The sequence below is a fragment of the Gekko japonicus genome, unplaced genomic scaffold (genome assembly GCF_001447785.1).
Source record: "Gekko japonicus isolate JY-2015 unplaced genomic scaffold, Gekko_japonicus_V1.1 scaffold132, whole genome shotgun sequence".
Taxonomy (NCBI): Eukaryota; Metazoa; Chordata; class Lepidosauria; order Squamata; family Gekkonidae; genus Gekko; species Gekko japonicus.
In genome coordinates, this window is record NW_015173677.1 from 296380 (window position 1) to 312449 (window position 16070).

Here is a 16070-nt window from a genome sequence, read left to right on the forward strand (position 1 = left end):
CCACCTCACAACTGAACAAGCAGTCCTTGTTCTGCAGTCAATTGAGCCGCTGATTGTGCATTAGGGCTGTGGAAGAAGGCTGCATACATAATGCATGTTTGCTTTATTCTGACTCAGACTGAAAGGCCATCTTAACCTAGTATAGACTATTTTAACTGTCATTCATAAAGGTTTGCTACTAGATATCTTCTTATTGGGGATGCCAGAGGGTGATTCTGGGAATATCTGTGTACAGAACACTGCCCAGCCAACTGACCTGTGGTGACTCATCTGTTGCAAACTATATATAAGTCATTGTAAACTATATATGTCAGTGGAAGAGTGCCCGGCCAATACATCACTAACTAGGAACATCTAGAACAAAGTTAGAGTCCAATGGCACCTTTAAGACTAACAAAATTTTATTCAAGGTGACAAAGTGTGCGTGCACACGAAAGCTTACACCTTGAATAAAACTTTTTTGGTCTTAAAGGTGCCATTGGACTCTAGCTTTGTTCTATTGCTTCAGACCAACACGGCTGCCCACCTTGATCTAGGAACACCTAGAAAATGATGGGTTGATCTCATGGCAAACCATCACTGACAACCACTTCTGTCAGCAGAGCTGGATTTTCATGCCTCCCCATACCTGCTGCAGCCCAAATGCCTTTTGAAAAGTTGATTCTGGGTGCTAAGGGGACCTCCTCCCAGGATCAGTGTGATGAGAGAGTCAGAGGTGTATGGGGGAAGAGGGGGCTCCCCCAACTCCTTTGCTACAGGATCCAACTCAGTACAAGCTGGCTTTTCTATGGCCATCATATATCAAAGCACTTATAATCTTATATTCTAATAGTGAAGTCGGCCAAATCATTGGATACTTAAATCTGATGACTGGAACTGTGGATGGGCAAGACAGATTTTTCTGAAAACCTGAAAAGAGCCAAAGGTTTGGGGGGGGGGATAAAAACCCAAAATGGTAAAAGGAGTGCCTGTAGAAGACCTCGTTGGCTGTTACTAGGCAACTAAAGCATTTTAGGCTCAGTTTTTGTCAGTAAAAGGCAGGGGATGGGGTCAGGGAATCTTTCCAGGGCTCTTTTGGCCTTTTAGGGAGGACTCATTGGACCAGGCCTGGCAGCAACCACCAGGCAAACTACTATTACCTGACATACATGACTCACCTAGGTCTGGCTGCTTACCACCCTATGAAAGCCAGTGGGGTGTAGTAGTTAGAGCTTCACACTAGAGTCTGGGAGAAACAAGTTTAAATCACCAGTCTGTCATGGAAGATGTAGGGCCCGTCACACACTTTCGGTCTAACCTACCTCACATGGTTGTTGTGAGTATGAAAAAAGAGGAGATAGGGTTGCCAACCTCCAGATAGTGGCTGGTGATCTTAAGAACATAAGAGAAGCCATGATGGATCAGGCCAATGGCCCATCTTCTTAGACAAACCAAAACAGAAGGGAGGGGGAACCCTTTAGAAAACAACAAAGGTTGGGTGAGAGAAAATTTTTGAGAGAAATAAATTAAAATATATGTACTTATTACAAAGTGCAGTAAAACTATGTTTTAAAACATTAACACGATCCACCCTTGAAGTAGAGAATATTTGAACTCGAAAGTCCTGAGTCCATATAACCATATTTCTAGGTTAAAAGCCTTGAACCAATAAAACAGGACCAATAATTCAATATATATAGGTTAAAAGTCTTGAATCAATAAAATAGGACCAATAATTCAATATATCTGGGTTGATAACCTTGAACCAAATTAAAACTGGACCAAACATGTTTCAGCCTCCAAAGCCTTCCTCAGTGGTCAGATTGTTGTATATACGTGCACACTATGACATATAAACATATTTTAGTGCCAAGGCAGGTTGATTATAAGGATGAAAATGAATAAAAATAAAATTATTCAATAATTTATACATGAAAAATAAACAATTTAACGACATAAAGCTTTTAAAAAATGTTTTTGGAATGCATTACTCAGATTTCAAATATCCTGTGTGACAAAAGAATTAGCTTGTATGAGGGTTTTCTTAAACTTTTAAGCACACATATCCAAGGAATGCAGATTCTGTAAAAAAATGTATATAACAAAGTTAATCAAATGAGAAATTAATTCCAATTAATTAGGGACCCAACAAATTGCAATAACCTTGAACTACACTGAAATCTTAAAATGTATCAGATTATATAGATGCATGATTTTTGACTTCAAATATTCACCAAGGGTGGATTGTGCCAATGTTTTTAGTCCCATCTTCTGGGACTACAACTGCTCTCCAGGCAACAGAAATAATTTCTCCTGAAGAAAATGACTACTTTGGAAGGTAGACTGGATGCCATTATACTCCTCCGTAAGTCTAAAGTCCCTCTCCTTGCCTTGGCCCCCATAGTGGATAAAGGTGGGGTATAAATGAAGCTTTTGACTGTGTGGATCACAACAAACTATGGCAGGTCCTTAAAGAGATGGGAGTACCAGACCACCTCACATGTCTCTTGAGAAACCTGTATAAGGGCCAAGAAGCAACAGTTAGAACCGGATATGGAACAACTGATTGGTTCAGCATAGGAAAAGGAGTACGACAAGGATGTATATTGTCACCTTGCTTATTTAATATATATGCAGAGTACATCATGCGAAATGCTGGCCTAGATGAATCACAAGCGGGAATTAAGATTGCTGGGGAAAAGATCAACAACCTCAGATATGCAGACGATACCACTCTAATGGCAGAAAGTGAAGAGGACCTAAAAAACCTCCTGCTCAGAGTAAAAGAGGAGAGCACAAAACTGGGCTTGAAGCTCAACATCAAAAAAACTAAGATCATGGCATCCGGCCCCATCACTCCTTGGCAAATAGAAGGGGAAGTCGTGGAAGTGGTGACAGACTTCACGTTCCTGGGATCCCAGATCACCGCAGACTGTGACAGCAGCCATGAAATTAAAAGACGCCTGCTCCTTGGGAGGAAAGCGATGGTGAACCTAAACAGCATGATAAAAAGTAGAGACATCTCCCTGCCAACAAAAGTCCGTATGGTCAGAGCAATGGTATTCCCAGTAGTCATGTATGGCTGCGAGAGTTGGACTATAAGGAAGGCCAAGCGCCGAAGAATAGATTCTTTTGAACTATGGTGCTGGAGAAGACTCTTGAGAGTCCCTTGGACTGCAAGAAGATCAAATCAGTCAATCCTAAAAGAAATCAACCCTGACTGTTCCCTGGAAGGCCAGATAATGAAACTGAAGCTCAAATACTTTGGCCACCAAATGAGAAGGGAGCACTCACTGGAGAAGACCCTGATGCTGGGAAAGATTGAAGGTCAAAGAAGACGGGGACGGCAAAGGATGAGATGGTTGGACAGTGTCATCGACGCAACGAACATGAAATTGAGCCAACTTCAGAGGACAGCGGGAGACAGGAGGGCCTGGCGGGAGCTGGTCCATGGGGTCGTGAAGAGTCGGACTCGACTGTGCGACTGAACAACAACAAAATAAATGAAGAAACTAAATAATAAATATAGCTGAAAATGGGAAACAGATAAAATGTTGTTGAATGAGAAGGAAAGAATGAGGAAGAAAAAGGGCAGAGGATATGGAGTTGCCAGGAGAAGAGGAAAACGAAATAATGTAGGGAGGGGAATATAGGGGAAAGTGATGTGCCCCCCCCCCAATTCCTTGCAGGTTCCCTAACAGGCAAGTGGGCCTTGCCCAGGAGTTGGCAACACAAAACTAAGCTATAGTTTTCCTAGGCAGATGCTGCAGGGGGGCAACTGAAGACAGGAAGGTAGGTTGGCATTGGTTGGGAAGTAGAAAAGGAAGCAGGAAAACGGGAGAAGCTGTGGGAGCTTGCAGGGAGGAAAAGAGGAAATAGTGAGGGAGGGGGAAATGAGATGCTCCCTGCAACCCCTTGTGAGTTTTCACTTGTATTACCTAATGCTGAAATAGTTATAATGACCATACATGAAAAGCTAAAATTCATAAAATAAGTATAAATCACAAGGAATTTAAAATATTATAGCCTTTATAGCTATTGTTTTTTGGAAGGGCAAAAAGTAGGATTTTCAAGAACCTGCAAGCCCTGCAAAATGTTAGAGGGCAAATGCATGTTGCCTATTTCATGCAACTGAGCTTAATTAGACTGTTCCCTTCATTAAGGATTGCTGCCTCAGGACTTTTAAACAAATATTTTGCTGTTTTAGAATCAATAGGATTGCGTATCCATTCATTTTGCTGGCCGCTAATGAGATCAAAGCCCTGTTCTTTTCTAAGCAGAGGTGCATTTTTGATGACAATTTTAAACTCTCTTTCTAAGTAATTAATAATACCTGCATTTCTTGCTCATGTACCTGGGGTACAACAAAGTGCAGTGCACAGTCTTCATGAAAACAGGCATGCCCCTTTAAAGCAGGAGTAAGAAAGGTGGATAATGTGACCCGAAAGCAGGGATTTATGGATTTTAGTCTGATTTCAATCACAAAGATTCTGATCTTGGTATATGCATAGAATCATAGAATTAAAAAGTTGAAAGGGGCCTAAAGACTATCCAGTCCAACCTCCTGCACCATGCAGGAAGATCTAAAATATCCCTGACAAATGCTTGTTCAGTATTAATTTAAACACCTCCAAGGAGGCAGAACTAGAGATTTGAAGGCCCGGAAAAAACCGGAAAAATTCGGGGAAAAACCATTTTTTCCCGTTTTTTTTTTTCTGAAACTTTTTTGTTTTTTTCTGAAAAATTGGAAAAATTGAAAAAAAAGAAAAGGAAAAAAATTGATTATGGAACATTTTATTTTAATATGATGAATAAAATATTTTAAGACAAGGTGTTCAAATATTTTCCAAATCATTTCTTATATATATATGGTATCAGATTGATCTAATTTCTGTGCACTGAGGACAAGCAAGTCCTAGGTTACAAACTGAACTCTCCAATGCAAGAACAAGATGCATTTCTTTCTTTAGGAGGTGCTATTGTCAGAAGAAAATAAAAAGGTTTCAGTTTTGTTTTTGCATGTGGGTGGGTATTTTGTTTGTAATAATTGTTTGGATACACTATATTTTTAATATGCTAGTTGTGATAATTTCATGCCAAGTAAAAATGTCCATAGTCATATTTTATGTTCCTAAAGTAACAGAATGACTTTCAATTTAGAAAAGACAAAAGAAATGCTAATGTAGCATTTTTTCCAATTTTTCCGAAAATTTCCATTTCCCCCCGAAAAAAACTGGGGGGGAAATGGGGTTTTTTCCGAGCTTCAAAATTTCCAGAAATTTTACATCTCTAGGCAGAACCCACAGTATCTCTGGGCATCTGATTCCATTGCTGAACTACTCTATTGTTGAAAGATTTTTCTAATATCCCGCTAGTATCTCCCCATCCATAATGTAAACCTATTATTGGCCCCGGTCACACGCGCAGGAAACTGCGGGGGAGAAGTGTGGCTGTTTGCCCCGGGGCAAACTAACACGCAGTAAAGTGATCATACCTCCTGTGGAGGTTCTGTGGAGGTACCGTGGAGCTTCCGTGGTTACGGAGAGGCGTCGATCACAACACATGCCTGCGCGCAACGAAGAAGCGCGCGGCGCGGCGAACTGGGTTTCTTTTTTTGTGTACACTACGAATGCGCATGCTCCGTTGAGTGCTTATGCGCAACCACAGAAACTTGGGGAAAAAAAAACCTTCTTCGCAAGGGGACATGGACGGGCGCCGGATGCCACCGGAAACGCGATCAGACGCCCGCCCTTGCCCCGCAGTTTCCGGAAACTAGTACCTCCGAGGTACTAGTTTTTTGCTCCGTTTTATCGGCGGTTCGCCACAGTTCAACCACGGGAGCTCTACGCTCCCCAGATGTTGCCGTGTGATCGTGCCAGGTAACTCCGCCTCTCTTCCGTCTATTTAGCGTGGCTTCTGCTCCGTGTGAACGGGGCCATTATGTCCTATCCTCACTGCCAACTGAAACAGCACCCTACCCTCCTCTAAATGACAGCCCTTCAAATACTTAAAAAGAGTAATTATATCCTCCTTCAACCTTCTCTTCTCCAGGCTGAACATTGCCGGTTCCTGTAGCCTTAGTAAGACCTAGTCTCCAAAACCCTAATCACTCTTGTTGCTCTCCTCTGCACTTGCTCTAAAGTTTTTATGTCTTTCCTATAAGAAGTCTTCTAGAACTGGAGAATAATACTCAAAGTGGGTCCTAACTGGTGCTGTGTACAGTGGTACTAGTACATCTTGTGTCCTAGACACTACATATCTGTTGATACACCCTAATATTGAATTTGCCTTCTTTGTTGCCACATCACACTGGCTACGCATACTCAATTTGCAGTCCCTCCCAAAACCCAAGAACCCATTCACACACACTGCTACCCAGAAAAGTATCCCCCATGCAGTACGTGTACATAACATTTTAACTACACAGTTGCAAAACCTTACATTTATTTCTATTCAATCTCATCTGCCCATCCCCCCCCAAAGTATCCAAGTCTGGTTGTGGTTTATCATCTGGTGTGTTCACTACCCAACCCAGTTTGCTGTCATCTGCAGATGTACTGTATAGTCCCTTCACATCTTCATCTAGATTGTTGATATAATATTAAAAAGCACTGGGCCCCAAACTGAGCCCTGCAGCATCCCACCAGATACCAACCTCCAACAGTCAAGGAACCATTAACTACCACTCTCTGGGTGCATTTATCCAACCAATTTCTTATCCACCTAACAATCTAAAATCTAATGCTCAGCCCTTCAACTTGGCAATCAAAACATCATGGGGTACCATATCAAATGCCATACTAAAATCAAATGCCATACAGTAGCTACAGCCTCCCCACAATCTACCAAACCTGCCACCCAATCAAAAAAAGGAAATGAGATTAATCTGACAGGACCTGTTAGGGACAGATCCATGCTGAGTACTATTTATCACCAAATTATTCTCTAGATGTTTACTAATCAGCCCTTTTAAAATCTGTTTCAAGACTTTCCCTGTGACAGAGGTTAAATTAACTGACCTACAGTTTCACAGATCATCCTTCCTCTTCTTTTTAAAAACTGGAACATTAGCCCTTCATCAGTCACCTGGCACATCGCCCATCTTCCAAGAGATAAATGGATAATTAGGGGTGGCCACAAGCCGCATTTTTACTGAACCATGAACCAAACCATGAACAAATATGAACCGGGAGGCTGGTTTGCAAACCAAACTGGTTTGTAGTGGTTTGTAACCCCTGCTTTCTGCTTCCTGCCACTCATCGGTTTTTATGAAGATCAGAAAGCAGGGGTTTAAATGATTTCTGCTTTCTGCTCTTCACAAACCACCACAAACTGCCTTAACATTTGTGGAAATTGTGGTGGCTCTTCAGTTCATGAATTTCGGTTTGCGAACCACAAATTGGCCCAAACTCATGTTCATGAGCCAATTCATGCCCATCCCTTGTGCCAATTCCCCAGTTAGTTCTTTAAGCACTCTCAAATGGACATCATCTGACCCTTATACCCATCCAAAGGATCCAGATATTTCTGAATAATCTCTGTATCTATATCCACATACAAACCCAAATCCTGCACACCACTGTGTCCAGATGGACCTCTATCGTTCTTCAGAGGCAAAATAGGCTTTAAGATTCTCAGCCTTTGCTTTATCTTCCATCAAGTTTTGTCCATTTTCACCCAGTAGCTGACTTACCTTCTTCACACTTCATTTAATGCTCGCATAAGTAGAAAAACAAAAATGAAAATCCCTTTTTATTATGAGCTTGCCTGGCCAATCTTAGCTTGTTCTGAGCTTTGGCCTGCTGCTTAATATCCACCCTACAGCATTTAGCAATCTATAGATACTGTTCATTGGTATGCTTTTCCTTTCATTTTTTTTTTCTTTCAGCCCATCTTAGATCTCTGTATTCATCCATATCATGATAATCATGTTTCCAACTTGTTGAAACAGCAATAGCTTAAGCTTATAACAACCCACGTTTTAAAAGAACCCAGCCTTCACTTGCCCCTTTCCCTTCTAACACTTTTCCTCATGGAATCCTTCCCATCTTCTCTCTAATTTGCTAAAATCAGCTCTGCTAAAATCCAGCATACATTTTTGGCTACAAGCAGTCTTAATATCCCATAAAAGAGATCATTCTAACAACATATTATTGCTTCCCCCAGCATTCCCTCAACTCTCACCTCCTCTACCAGCTCTTCCCTATTAGTTAAAATCAAATCTGAAATAGCTGTCCCCATAGTCACCTCTTCTACTTGTTGAGAGAAGGAAGTTATCCTGCAAACAAAGCAAGAAATTTCATGACCCTGGGCACTTGGCAGAGTAAGTATTTCAACACACATCAGGAAAATTAAAATAATCTGTAACCACTAGATCATATTGTTTGGACACATTGGCCAGTTGTCCCAAAAGGAGAGCATCCTCCTCTTCTCTCTTATCAGGCAATCTATTAGCAACTGTAACTACAATACCATTGGTCTGTCCATTCCTTATTCTGACCCAGTCATTTCCACAGAACCATTACATTCATCATCCAGTATTTCCTGACAGTCATACCCTTTCCTAATGTACAAAGCCACACCTTTTCCTCTCGGAGGAAAGTTTTTTAAAAATTCACTGCGACACTCCAGTCATGATAATCATCCCACCAAGTCTCCATAATGCCACATCTCCATAATATCCTTCCATCTGGATTATAAATTCAACTCCCTCCTGCTTGTTCCCTATAATTTGGGCATCCCCTAGGCCTGGCATCCCCATGTCCTTTTGGCTTCTCCATCAACTTCCCAAATGCCTCCCTCTCATCAAATCCCTCTCTAAATCAAAGCTCTCCAGCAAACAGCTTCATTCCCCTTTAACATCAATATAAAGTTCTCCAAATGAATCTAGCCAAATGCTGACCAAACACATTGTTCCCCATCCTCACAAGCAGACCATCCTCAAGGAATCCTTATCCATGATACCTAAAAGCCAAATTGTTCTGGCAGGGACCACTATCTCAACCATCAGTTTATCTCCAAAATCTGCTGCATCCTCCACCTTCCTCTTCCTCTACAGGAAAGATTGAGGAAAATGCAGTCTGAACTCTCAGATCCTTTAACCATCTCCCCAAATTCTTATAATCCATTTTAACATGCTCAGTGGAGATCAGCCACATATTCATTCCCACATGAATCGTAACAAGGGGGTGATAATCGGTAGGATTAATAAATCTCATCCTCCTATCCATGATGTTCCTAATCTTCACCCCAGAAAAGCAACACAGCTGCTGAGTCAAGGGATTCAGCCTGGAAACATGTTCCAACCCCCTTGGCAGGGAATCGCCAGCGACCAGCACCTTCCCTTTTGTCACTCCACTGCGAGTAGTAGATTTCCATTTAATCTCCCCACTTCCTTGTTCAGGCCCATGATGATCCAGTTTTGCCACTTAGATCTTTACTTACATATTCTGTTACTTACTGAAACAATTGCTATATTTTTATAGTGAGAAATTGGAATTAATCTCACCTTCATTCAGTTACTGCAACTAGTGTCCAGTTTTGTTTATTTGCTCAGAGACATTCCAGCAGAACAAACATGTCCCTTGCAGTGCTTCCATTAAATTAGTCATCACGGGAATGCAGTTCCAGCTTTCCTTTTGGAGGAAACAATACCCATTACATGAATGTTTAGTAGTCTATAGTGTTCAAAATAAAGAATACTGAGTGGCTGTTAAACATAGTCACAGCCCCACTGAAGCAAACGGGGAGTGATATTTGACAATTATGACCTACACATGTTTTTCTTTTACAATGGTTTCCATAATCCCAAATACAGATCTGTGTTCTGCCATAACTGAAAGAACTTTAATTTTTATTCATGGGGAATAGCGAAATGTATTTCAGTCTCTTCTTAACTCTATTTACAAGCATTGTTTGCTTTCAGTACAAGCTTGCAAAGTACAAAGTCTTTTAATGTTTACATTAAAGATCAAATAGAGTGCTGATTGAGTGCAGATGAAGAACTCAGGCTTTGAATAGATTCCATTTGTAAACAGAGAATTGTGCAAAGTTTAATATTGTTGCTGATGATAGATGTAGATTGTCTGACAGGTATGAAAATTATTTCTTGACAAACGGACACTTATGCAAGAAGTAAAAACCACTGTTGCCAACTATTGAACTATTTGATTCAGCAACCTTACCCCTGTTCACACTTATTGTAAATAAGTTCTTGATTTCTCTCTTTCTGAGACTGTTAGCATATGGAGAAACTTGAAAGCCAAACTTGAATAAAAATTAAGTGGCTTTTGTTATCACTACTGTTGCCATATCCAAAACTAACTCCATAAGGAATCATCTTACATTTATTTTGTATTGTTCTTCAGTGAGGGGTTTTTTTCAGTTTCGTTGAGCACACCTGTCTTTTTCTCCTTAGATTGATCTCGGTAATGTATGATCTCACTATACCATTATGCTGGGATGTCAGCAAAGAGGAGCAAGTCAGCTTTCTGGTCCAATTTTGCAAATCATTACAATAAGATACTTTAAAAGTCTCCTACCAACCTTATGAGCAGATTCTGAGATTCAGCACTAGCTTATACACTGGGTTAGACCTAACCATTGGTGATGAGGTATGCTTCCTTTCTCTTGGGTAGCATAGATCAGCCACTCTAGAAACTAATTCAGGCTGGCACAGCAAAGGAAAATTACTAGAGTTATCGGTAATAGTTTATTACTTGGCAAGGGTAACTTCTCTACATTTAGGTGTTAACAAAAACAGTCCAATGCAATGTTTTGCCTAAACTTAGGCATTAAATGATAATTTTGTGATCTGTGGAAGTGGTCATTGGTTATAGTAGGCTCCTCTGTGAGTAGCCAGAAGCAAAAAATTTTTGCACAAAAATATTGTATAGCCTCTTGAAATGTGGTGTGTGTGTGTGTGTGTGTGAAAGAGAGAGAGAGAGAGAGAGAGAGAGAGAGAGAGAGAGAGGTGCTGGCAGTCACAACTGACTTATGGCAAACCAATAGGATGAACTAGAGGACTGTGGAGTGGACTCCAGGATAGGTAGATAAGGAACTGCTTGGAGAACTGCACTCAGAGTAGTTTTCAATGGCATTTCATCTGAATGGAGGGAGGTATCCAGTGGGGTGCCACAGGGCTCAGTTCTAGGCCTTGCACTTTTCAATATTTTTTATAAATGATCTGGATGAGGGTGTGGAGGGGCTACTCATTAAATTTGCAAATGAATTGGGAGGAACAGTGAACATGCCAGAAGATAGAGATAGAATTCAACAAGATCTGAACACACTGGAAAACTGGGCAGATGTGAACAAGATGCAGTTTAACAAGGCTAAGTGCCAAGTTCTACATCTGGGTAACAAAAATGAGGAACACAAATACTGGATGGGGGATGCACCTCTGGGTAGCAGTGTGCGTGAACACGATCTTGGAGTACAGGTGGATCGTAAGTTAAATATGAGCAGCTAGTAAGATGCAGCAACAAAAAAGTTTAATGTGATATTGGGTGTATCAACAGAGACATAACATCCAAATTGCAAGATGTCATAGTCCTGCTGTACACTGCATTGGTCAGGCCGCACCTGGAGTATGTGTGCAGTTCTGGAGGTCTCACTTTTCAAAAGGTGTGGACAGAATGGAGTGGATGCAGAGGAGAGTGACGGGGAGGATCAAGAGCCTGAAGCCCTATGAGGAAAGGCTGAGGGACTTGGGAATGTTTAGTCTGGAGAAGAGGACGGGGAGATATTCTTTAAGTATTTAAAGGGCTGTCACTTAGAGGAGGGCAGCGAGCTGTTGTCAGGCCATTTGGCTTGCGAGAGGAAATAAGACACAGCATGTTATCAGAAAGACATCACAGGAGAAGGCATAGATTATAGAAAGCAGAAATCAAAATTTCTATACACAGGGAAAGGAAAGAAGCTCACAGGGGACCTCCCCCGGATGCTCCTCTACATGCCCTCCAGGTTGTTGTTTTGAATTTCTGTAAACATTTTGATTGAGTGGAAACTGTCTGGAAATATCTTCACTCACAAACTGGCACGAACTTCCATAAACAACTTGGAAGTTCATGGAAAGTTCATGCAAGCTGACCTGCCACGAACTTGACTTCATGAAGCACAAATCAGCCAAAATTTGTCATGAACTTTAGTTTGTGAGTGGGTTTGTGCCCATCCCAATTTCTAATAGTAACATTGAAACATTCATTATCTGTCTCAAAGTTGCAAAAAGCATGTAACAGAAAAGCAATATCATTGTGTTACATTTTACATGCATCATCTTGGACTATGAATGTGAGTCTGTCCACAGGGGAAAAAAATGTTCATTGGTTGAGATGCATTACATTTACAGCTGTTCACTGTAAACATCAAGTTCTATATGATTTTGTTTGCCCAAGTTGTACTTTTATATTTTTTCCTCAGCTGTGGTAGAAAATTGGGCTTAAAATTCTAGGTAATTGGTGTAGATGGATGTCTTCTGAGACCTTTTAAGCATGCAACCTCAGTAAAACATCCTAGGGTTGTCAGCTCTGGGTTGGGAAACACCTGGACATTTGAGGGGGGGTGGAACATAGGGAGGGTGTGGTTTGGAGAGGGGAGGGGAGGGAACTCAGTGGGGTATAATGCCATAGAGTCCAGTTTCCAAGGCAGCCATTTTCCTCAGGGAAACAAATCTTTGTCATCTGGAGACAGTTGTAATTCTCCAGCAACTGCCTGGAGGTTAGCAGCCGTAAATATCACACTCCTAAACATTAGATTTCTGAAATGGTGTCACATTGCTTAATTCTGTACTGATGAACAGATAATTGGCACAGATTCTGTTTTTTGGAGCACAAAGTGTGCTGGCCTTCTTACTGGAAATAATGTGATGCTTAAATTCCAGTTCATCTAATTTACACTGGCTTCCTGTGCCATTTCTACTTAATCACATGAATGTGGTCTCCTTCCATTGTGTGAGAATGAAATTCTTATTTATGATAAGTGTGCTTTAGGTGTCAACGGTATCCTGCTTTTAAATCAGAGGCCAGTAAAAGTTGCTGGCATCTTTAGCACGTAAGACTATTTTATGTGTATTTTTTTATTTGACTTAGATGCTGCCAGTAGGAGTAGATACCATGTCCAGTGGTTTCCAGAATCTTGTACACACAATGAGACAAAGGGGCCTGAAAAATCCAGTGGTATCACATATGTAAGTGGAAGTTTAATCTTCTGACTAACTTGAAAACTGGAAATGCACACAAGGTAATGATCCCAAAAACACACACAAGGAAGTAATGTAGTCCTTGTTAAACCTTATTGAAAAGCTCTTAATCTTATTTGTGGTGTCTGTGCATCACACCTCTGGGATATAGTGCACCTGTGCTGACCCCAGTCTTAGAAATCAAAAGCAAAGGAAGTTTTCGCACCCGCTCCCCCGTCATGTGCAGGGCTCCAGTGCGCATAACTAGGGGAGGGGCACGACAATCCCACCAGTTTCTTTCTGACCACCGCGCTGTTAGGACCTCCCCACCCCGGTCGGTAGTTTCTCTTCATTTTTCAGCCTTTCTTCAGCAAATCTCTTACTTTACTTTTCGTCCATATTACCTGCAAAGGAACTATAGACTGGTTGTTTTTCGTGTTTGTGAGTACGCTGCTTCAGCACGCCTCCTTTACCCCCTGGTCTATGGCCAAACAGTGAGGCTTTTTCAAACGCTGTTTGGAATGCAGCAGTAAGATTGCTCCCCCGGACGGACACTCGCTTTGCTTATTGTGCCTCGGGGAAGCCCATTGAGTGGACTCTTGCACCCACTGTTCTAAATTCTCACAGCAAACAAGACAGAACAGAACTGCCAGACTACACACCGCGTTACTAGAATTGGCCCTTTTGCTGATGGCATTGTCTCAGGATACTTCTGGCATACTTCAATGTTGACGGCTGCATCGGGGTCGACAATTGCCGTATCTCCGACCCTGATCAACATCGAGGTCGATCGACCAGTATTGAAATGCTCGTCAGCAATGTCCCACTCCGAAGCCCATACTCCTGCCAAAGTACGCCGGGAGGGCAAGGACTCTAGGCCTGTCAAGCATAAAAAGCACAAGAAGGGCTCTCCTTGTAAGGTTCCATCGACTCTGCATCAACAGTCGGAACCAGTGCCGGCAATTGGAGCTCCGCTGTTTGACTCCTCGGGCCATGGCCAGCTACAGGGTGCCTCATCCTCACCTATGCTGTGCTCTATCCAGCTCACCGACTCTGAGCATGACATGGACTTGACTTAGGTTTCCAGATCCTCCAGTGTCGAGAGCCGTCGATTGGGACATGGGGCTCTTGTCTCCACACATCACTCCCCGCACCAATCCCTGAGCGATGAGCGGGACCTACCATCGGGACAATTTTCTCTGCTACCGATTCCTTGGGATCAATGTCAATGGCAATACCTGTGTGGAGCCTACCCCTGGCTACGAACATACCTTGGCTCTCATCACGCATGCCCATGGAATGGGACTGATAGTCTTTGTCGTCCAGGCTTTCTCAATACCGGGACCCTCCCCAAGCCCCGGATTTCGCACAGCCATGACCATCAATACCGACAGAGTCATATCCTAAGCAAAGGCTTACGGCCACTGAGACAGCAAAACAGTCGATACTGATGCCATCAACACCAGGAATTCCAACTTTGTTTTCAGAACCGTCAGAGCGCTCGGGCACTTCTGACGCTTCCAGATGTTCAGAGGATGATGGTCCAGAAAACCCACCTGGCCCCTCTCCACCGCAAAACGTAGCCGAAGACCTTCCGATTTCCCCATCAGAGCACCTGGATGCCTATGGGGAATTCATAAAATGCATGGCTAATACTTTGGCTTTGTCAATGGTTCAACCCCCACCTACCGTTACAGATTCTGTGTTCGATATCATCCAAATGGATACATCGACAGCAATGGCTCTTCCCATGACTTCCATCTTACTACAGGCCACTAAGGCTTTGTGATCTCACCCGGCCTCCCCCCCCCCAAAATCTCCAGCAGCAGGATAGACCATATGTACAAGGTCCAACATACAGGTGCTGAATTTTTATTCCCGTACATCGACGACTGGTTGTTGTTAGCAACCTTGAAATCCACTCTCCTTCGTCACATCAACTTTGTCCTAGACTCCCTCAGTGAGCTGGGGCTCTGTGTGAATATGAAGAAGTCCATGCTGTGCCCTTCCCAAACAGTCCAATTTATTGGGGCCATACTGGACTCTACTAGGATGTGAGAGTGATCTGGCTGCGACATATGTCACCCCATTGATCGCCAGTGTTAATTTGGCTGATCTGGCTGGCTAGGCAGGTGTCCCCTACCTACGTCACTGCTCCATGTGCGTGACGGCATGCGCAGAACGTCTGAATAATAATGATATCAGGATGCTGTATCTGAGCTATATACAGTGGCTTTTATTTACAGTTATTTACACAGTCCATTCCACCATGCGGTATCCCAGGTTCATAGAACTGACCGACAAGGTGCTTCGCAATACACTCTTCCACTGGTGTGGAACACTTGCCTCTGGACTACATTACATATATACAGTACTTGCACCAATCAGAGTCATTTTGCCAACTCATGGTGACATAGTTAATTAGCTGATGCAACCTAGTGCAACTTGCATCTGGTGACCCTGTCACATGACAGTCTTACCTGTCACCCAGATCAGTTTAATCTGACATGTGTGCATCATTGGCTGTCATCTTGCATACATATAATACAATATGCCAACACGCCTCCCAAGATACAGCCTATACAAATGATAGTTTACTTTTTAACACTTTAAATCTATTTACAGGTACACACTTTGTAAATAAATCAGCCAGGTTATCCTCAGAATTACAGTACTGAATGTTAATAAAATTTGTACACACAGCAACCCTTACATTCTGATACCTGATTGTGATGTGTTTACTTCTGGTTTTTACCCCTTGATTTTTAGCCAACTGAGCAGCTGCCAAGCTGTCACAAAAAACCTTGATAGGTAAATCACACTTTATGCAAAAGTCTTTTAATAATTGGTGAAACCATTCCAACTGAATAATTACATCACTTATAGCGGAGAATTCCGATTCACAGGAACTTAA

General features: G+C 42.2%; 1 protein-coding gene across 1 annotated transcript in view; it reads left to right on the forward strand.

The window, feature by feature from the left end:
• The window catches only part of ANOS1 (anosmin 1), a 152380-nt gene that overhangs the window by 123943 nt on the left and 12367 nt on the right, over nucleotides 1-16070 (forward strand). Inside the window, exon 10 of the mRNA XM_015422969.1 lies at nucleotides 13068-13165. Coding sequence (XP_015278455.1) covers nucleotides 13068-13165 — 98 coding nt within the window. The remainder of the gene's footprint in view (nucleotides 1-13067; nucleotides 13166-16070) is intronic.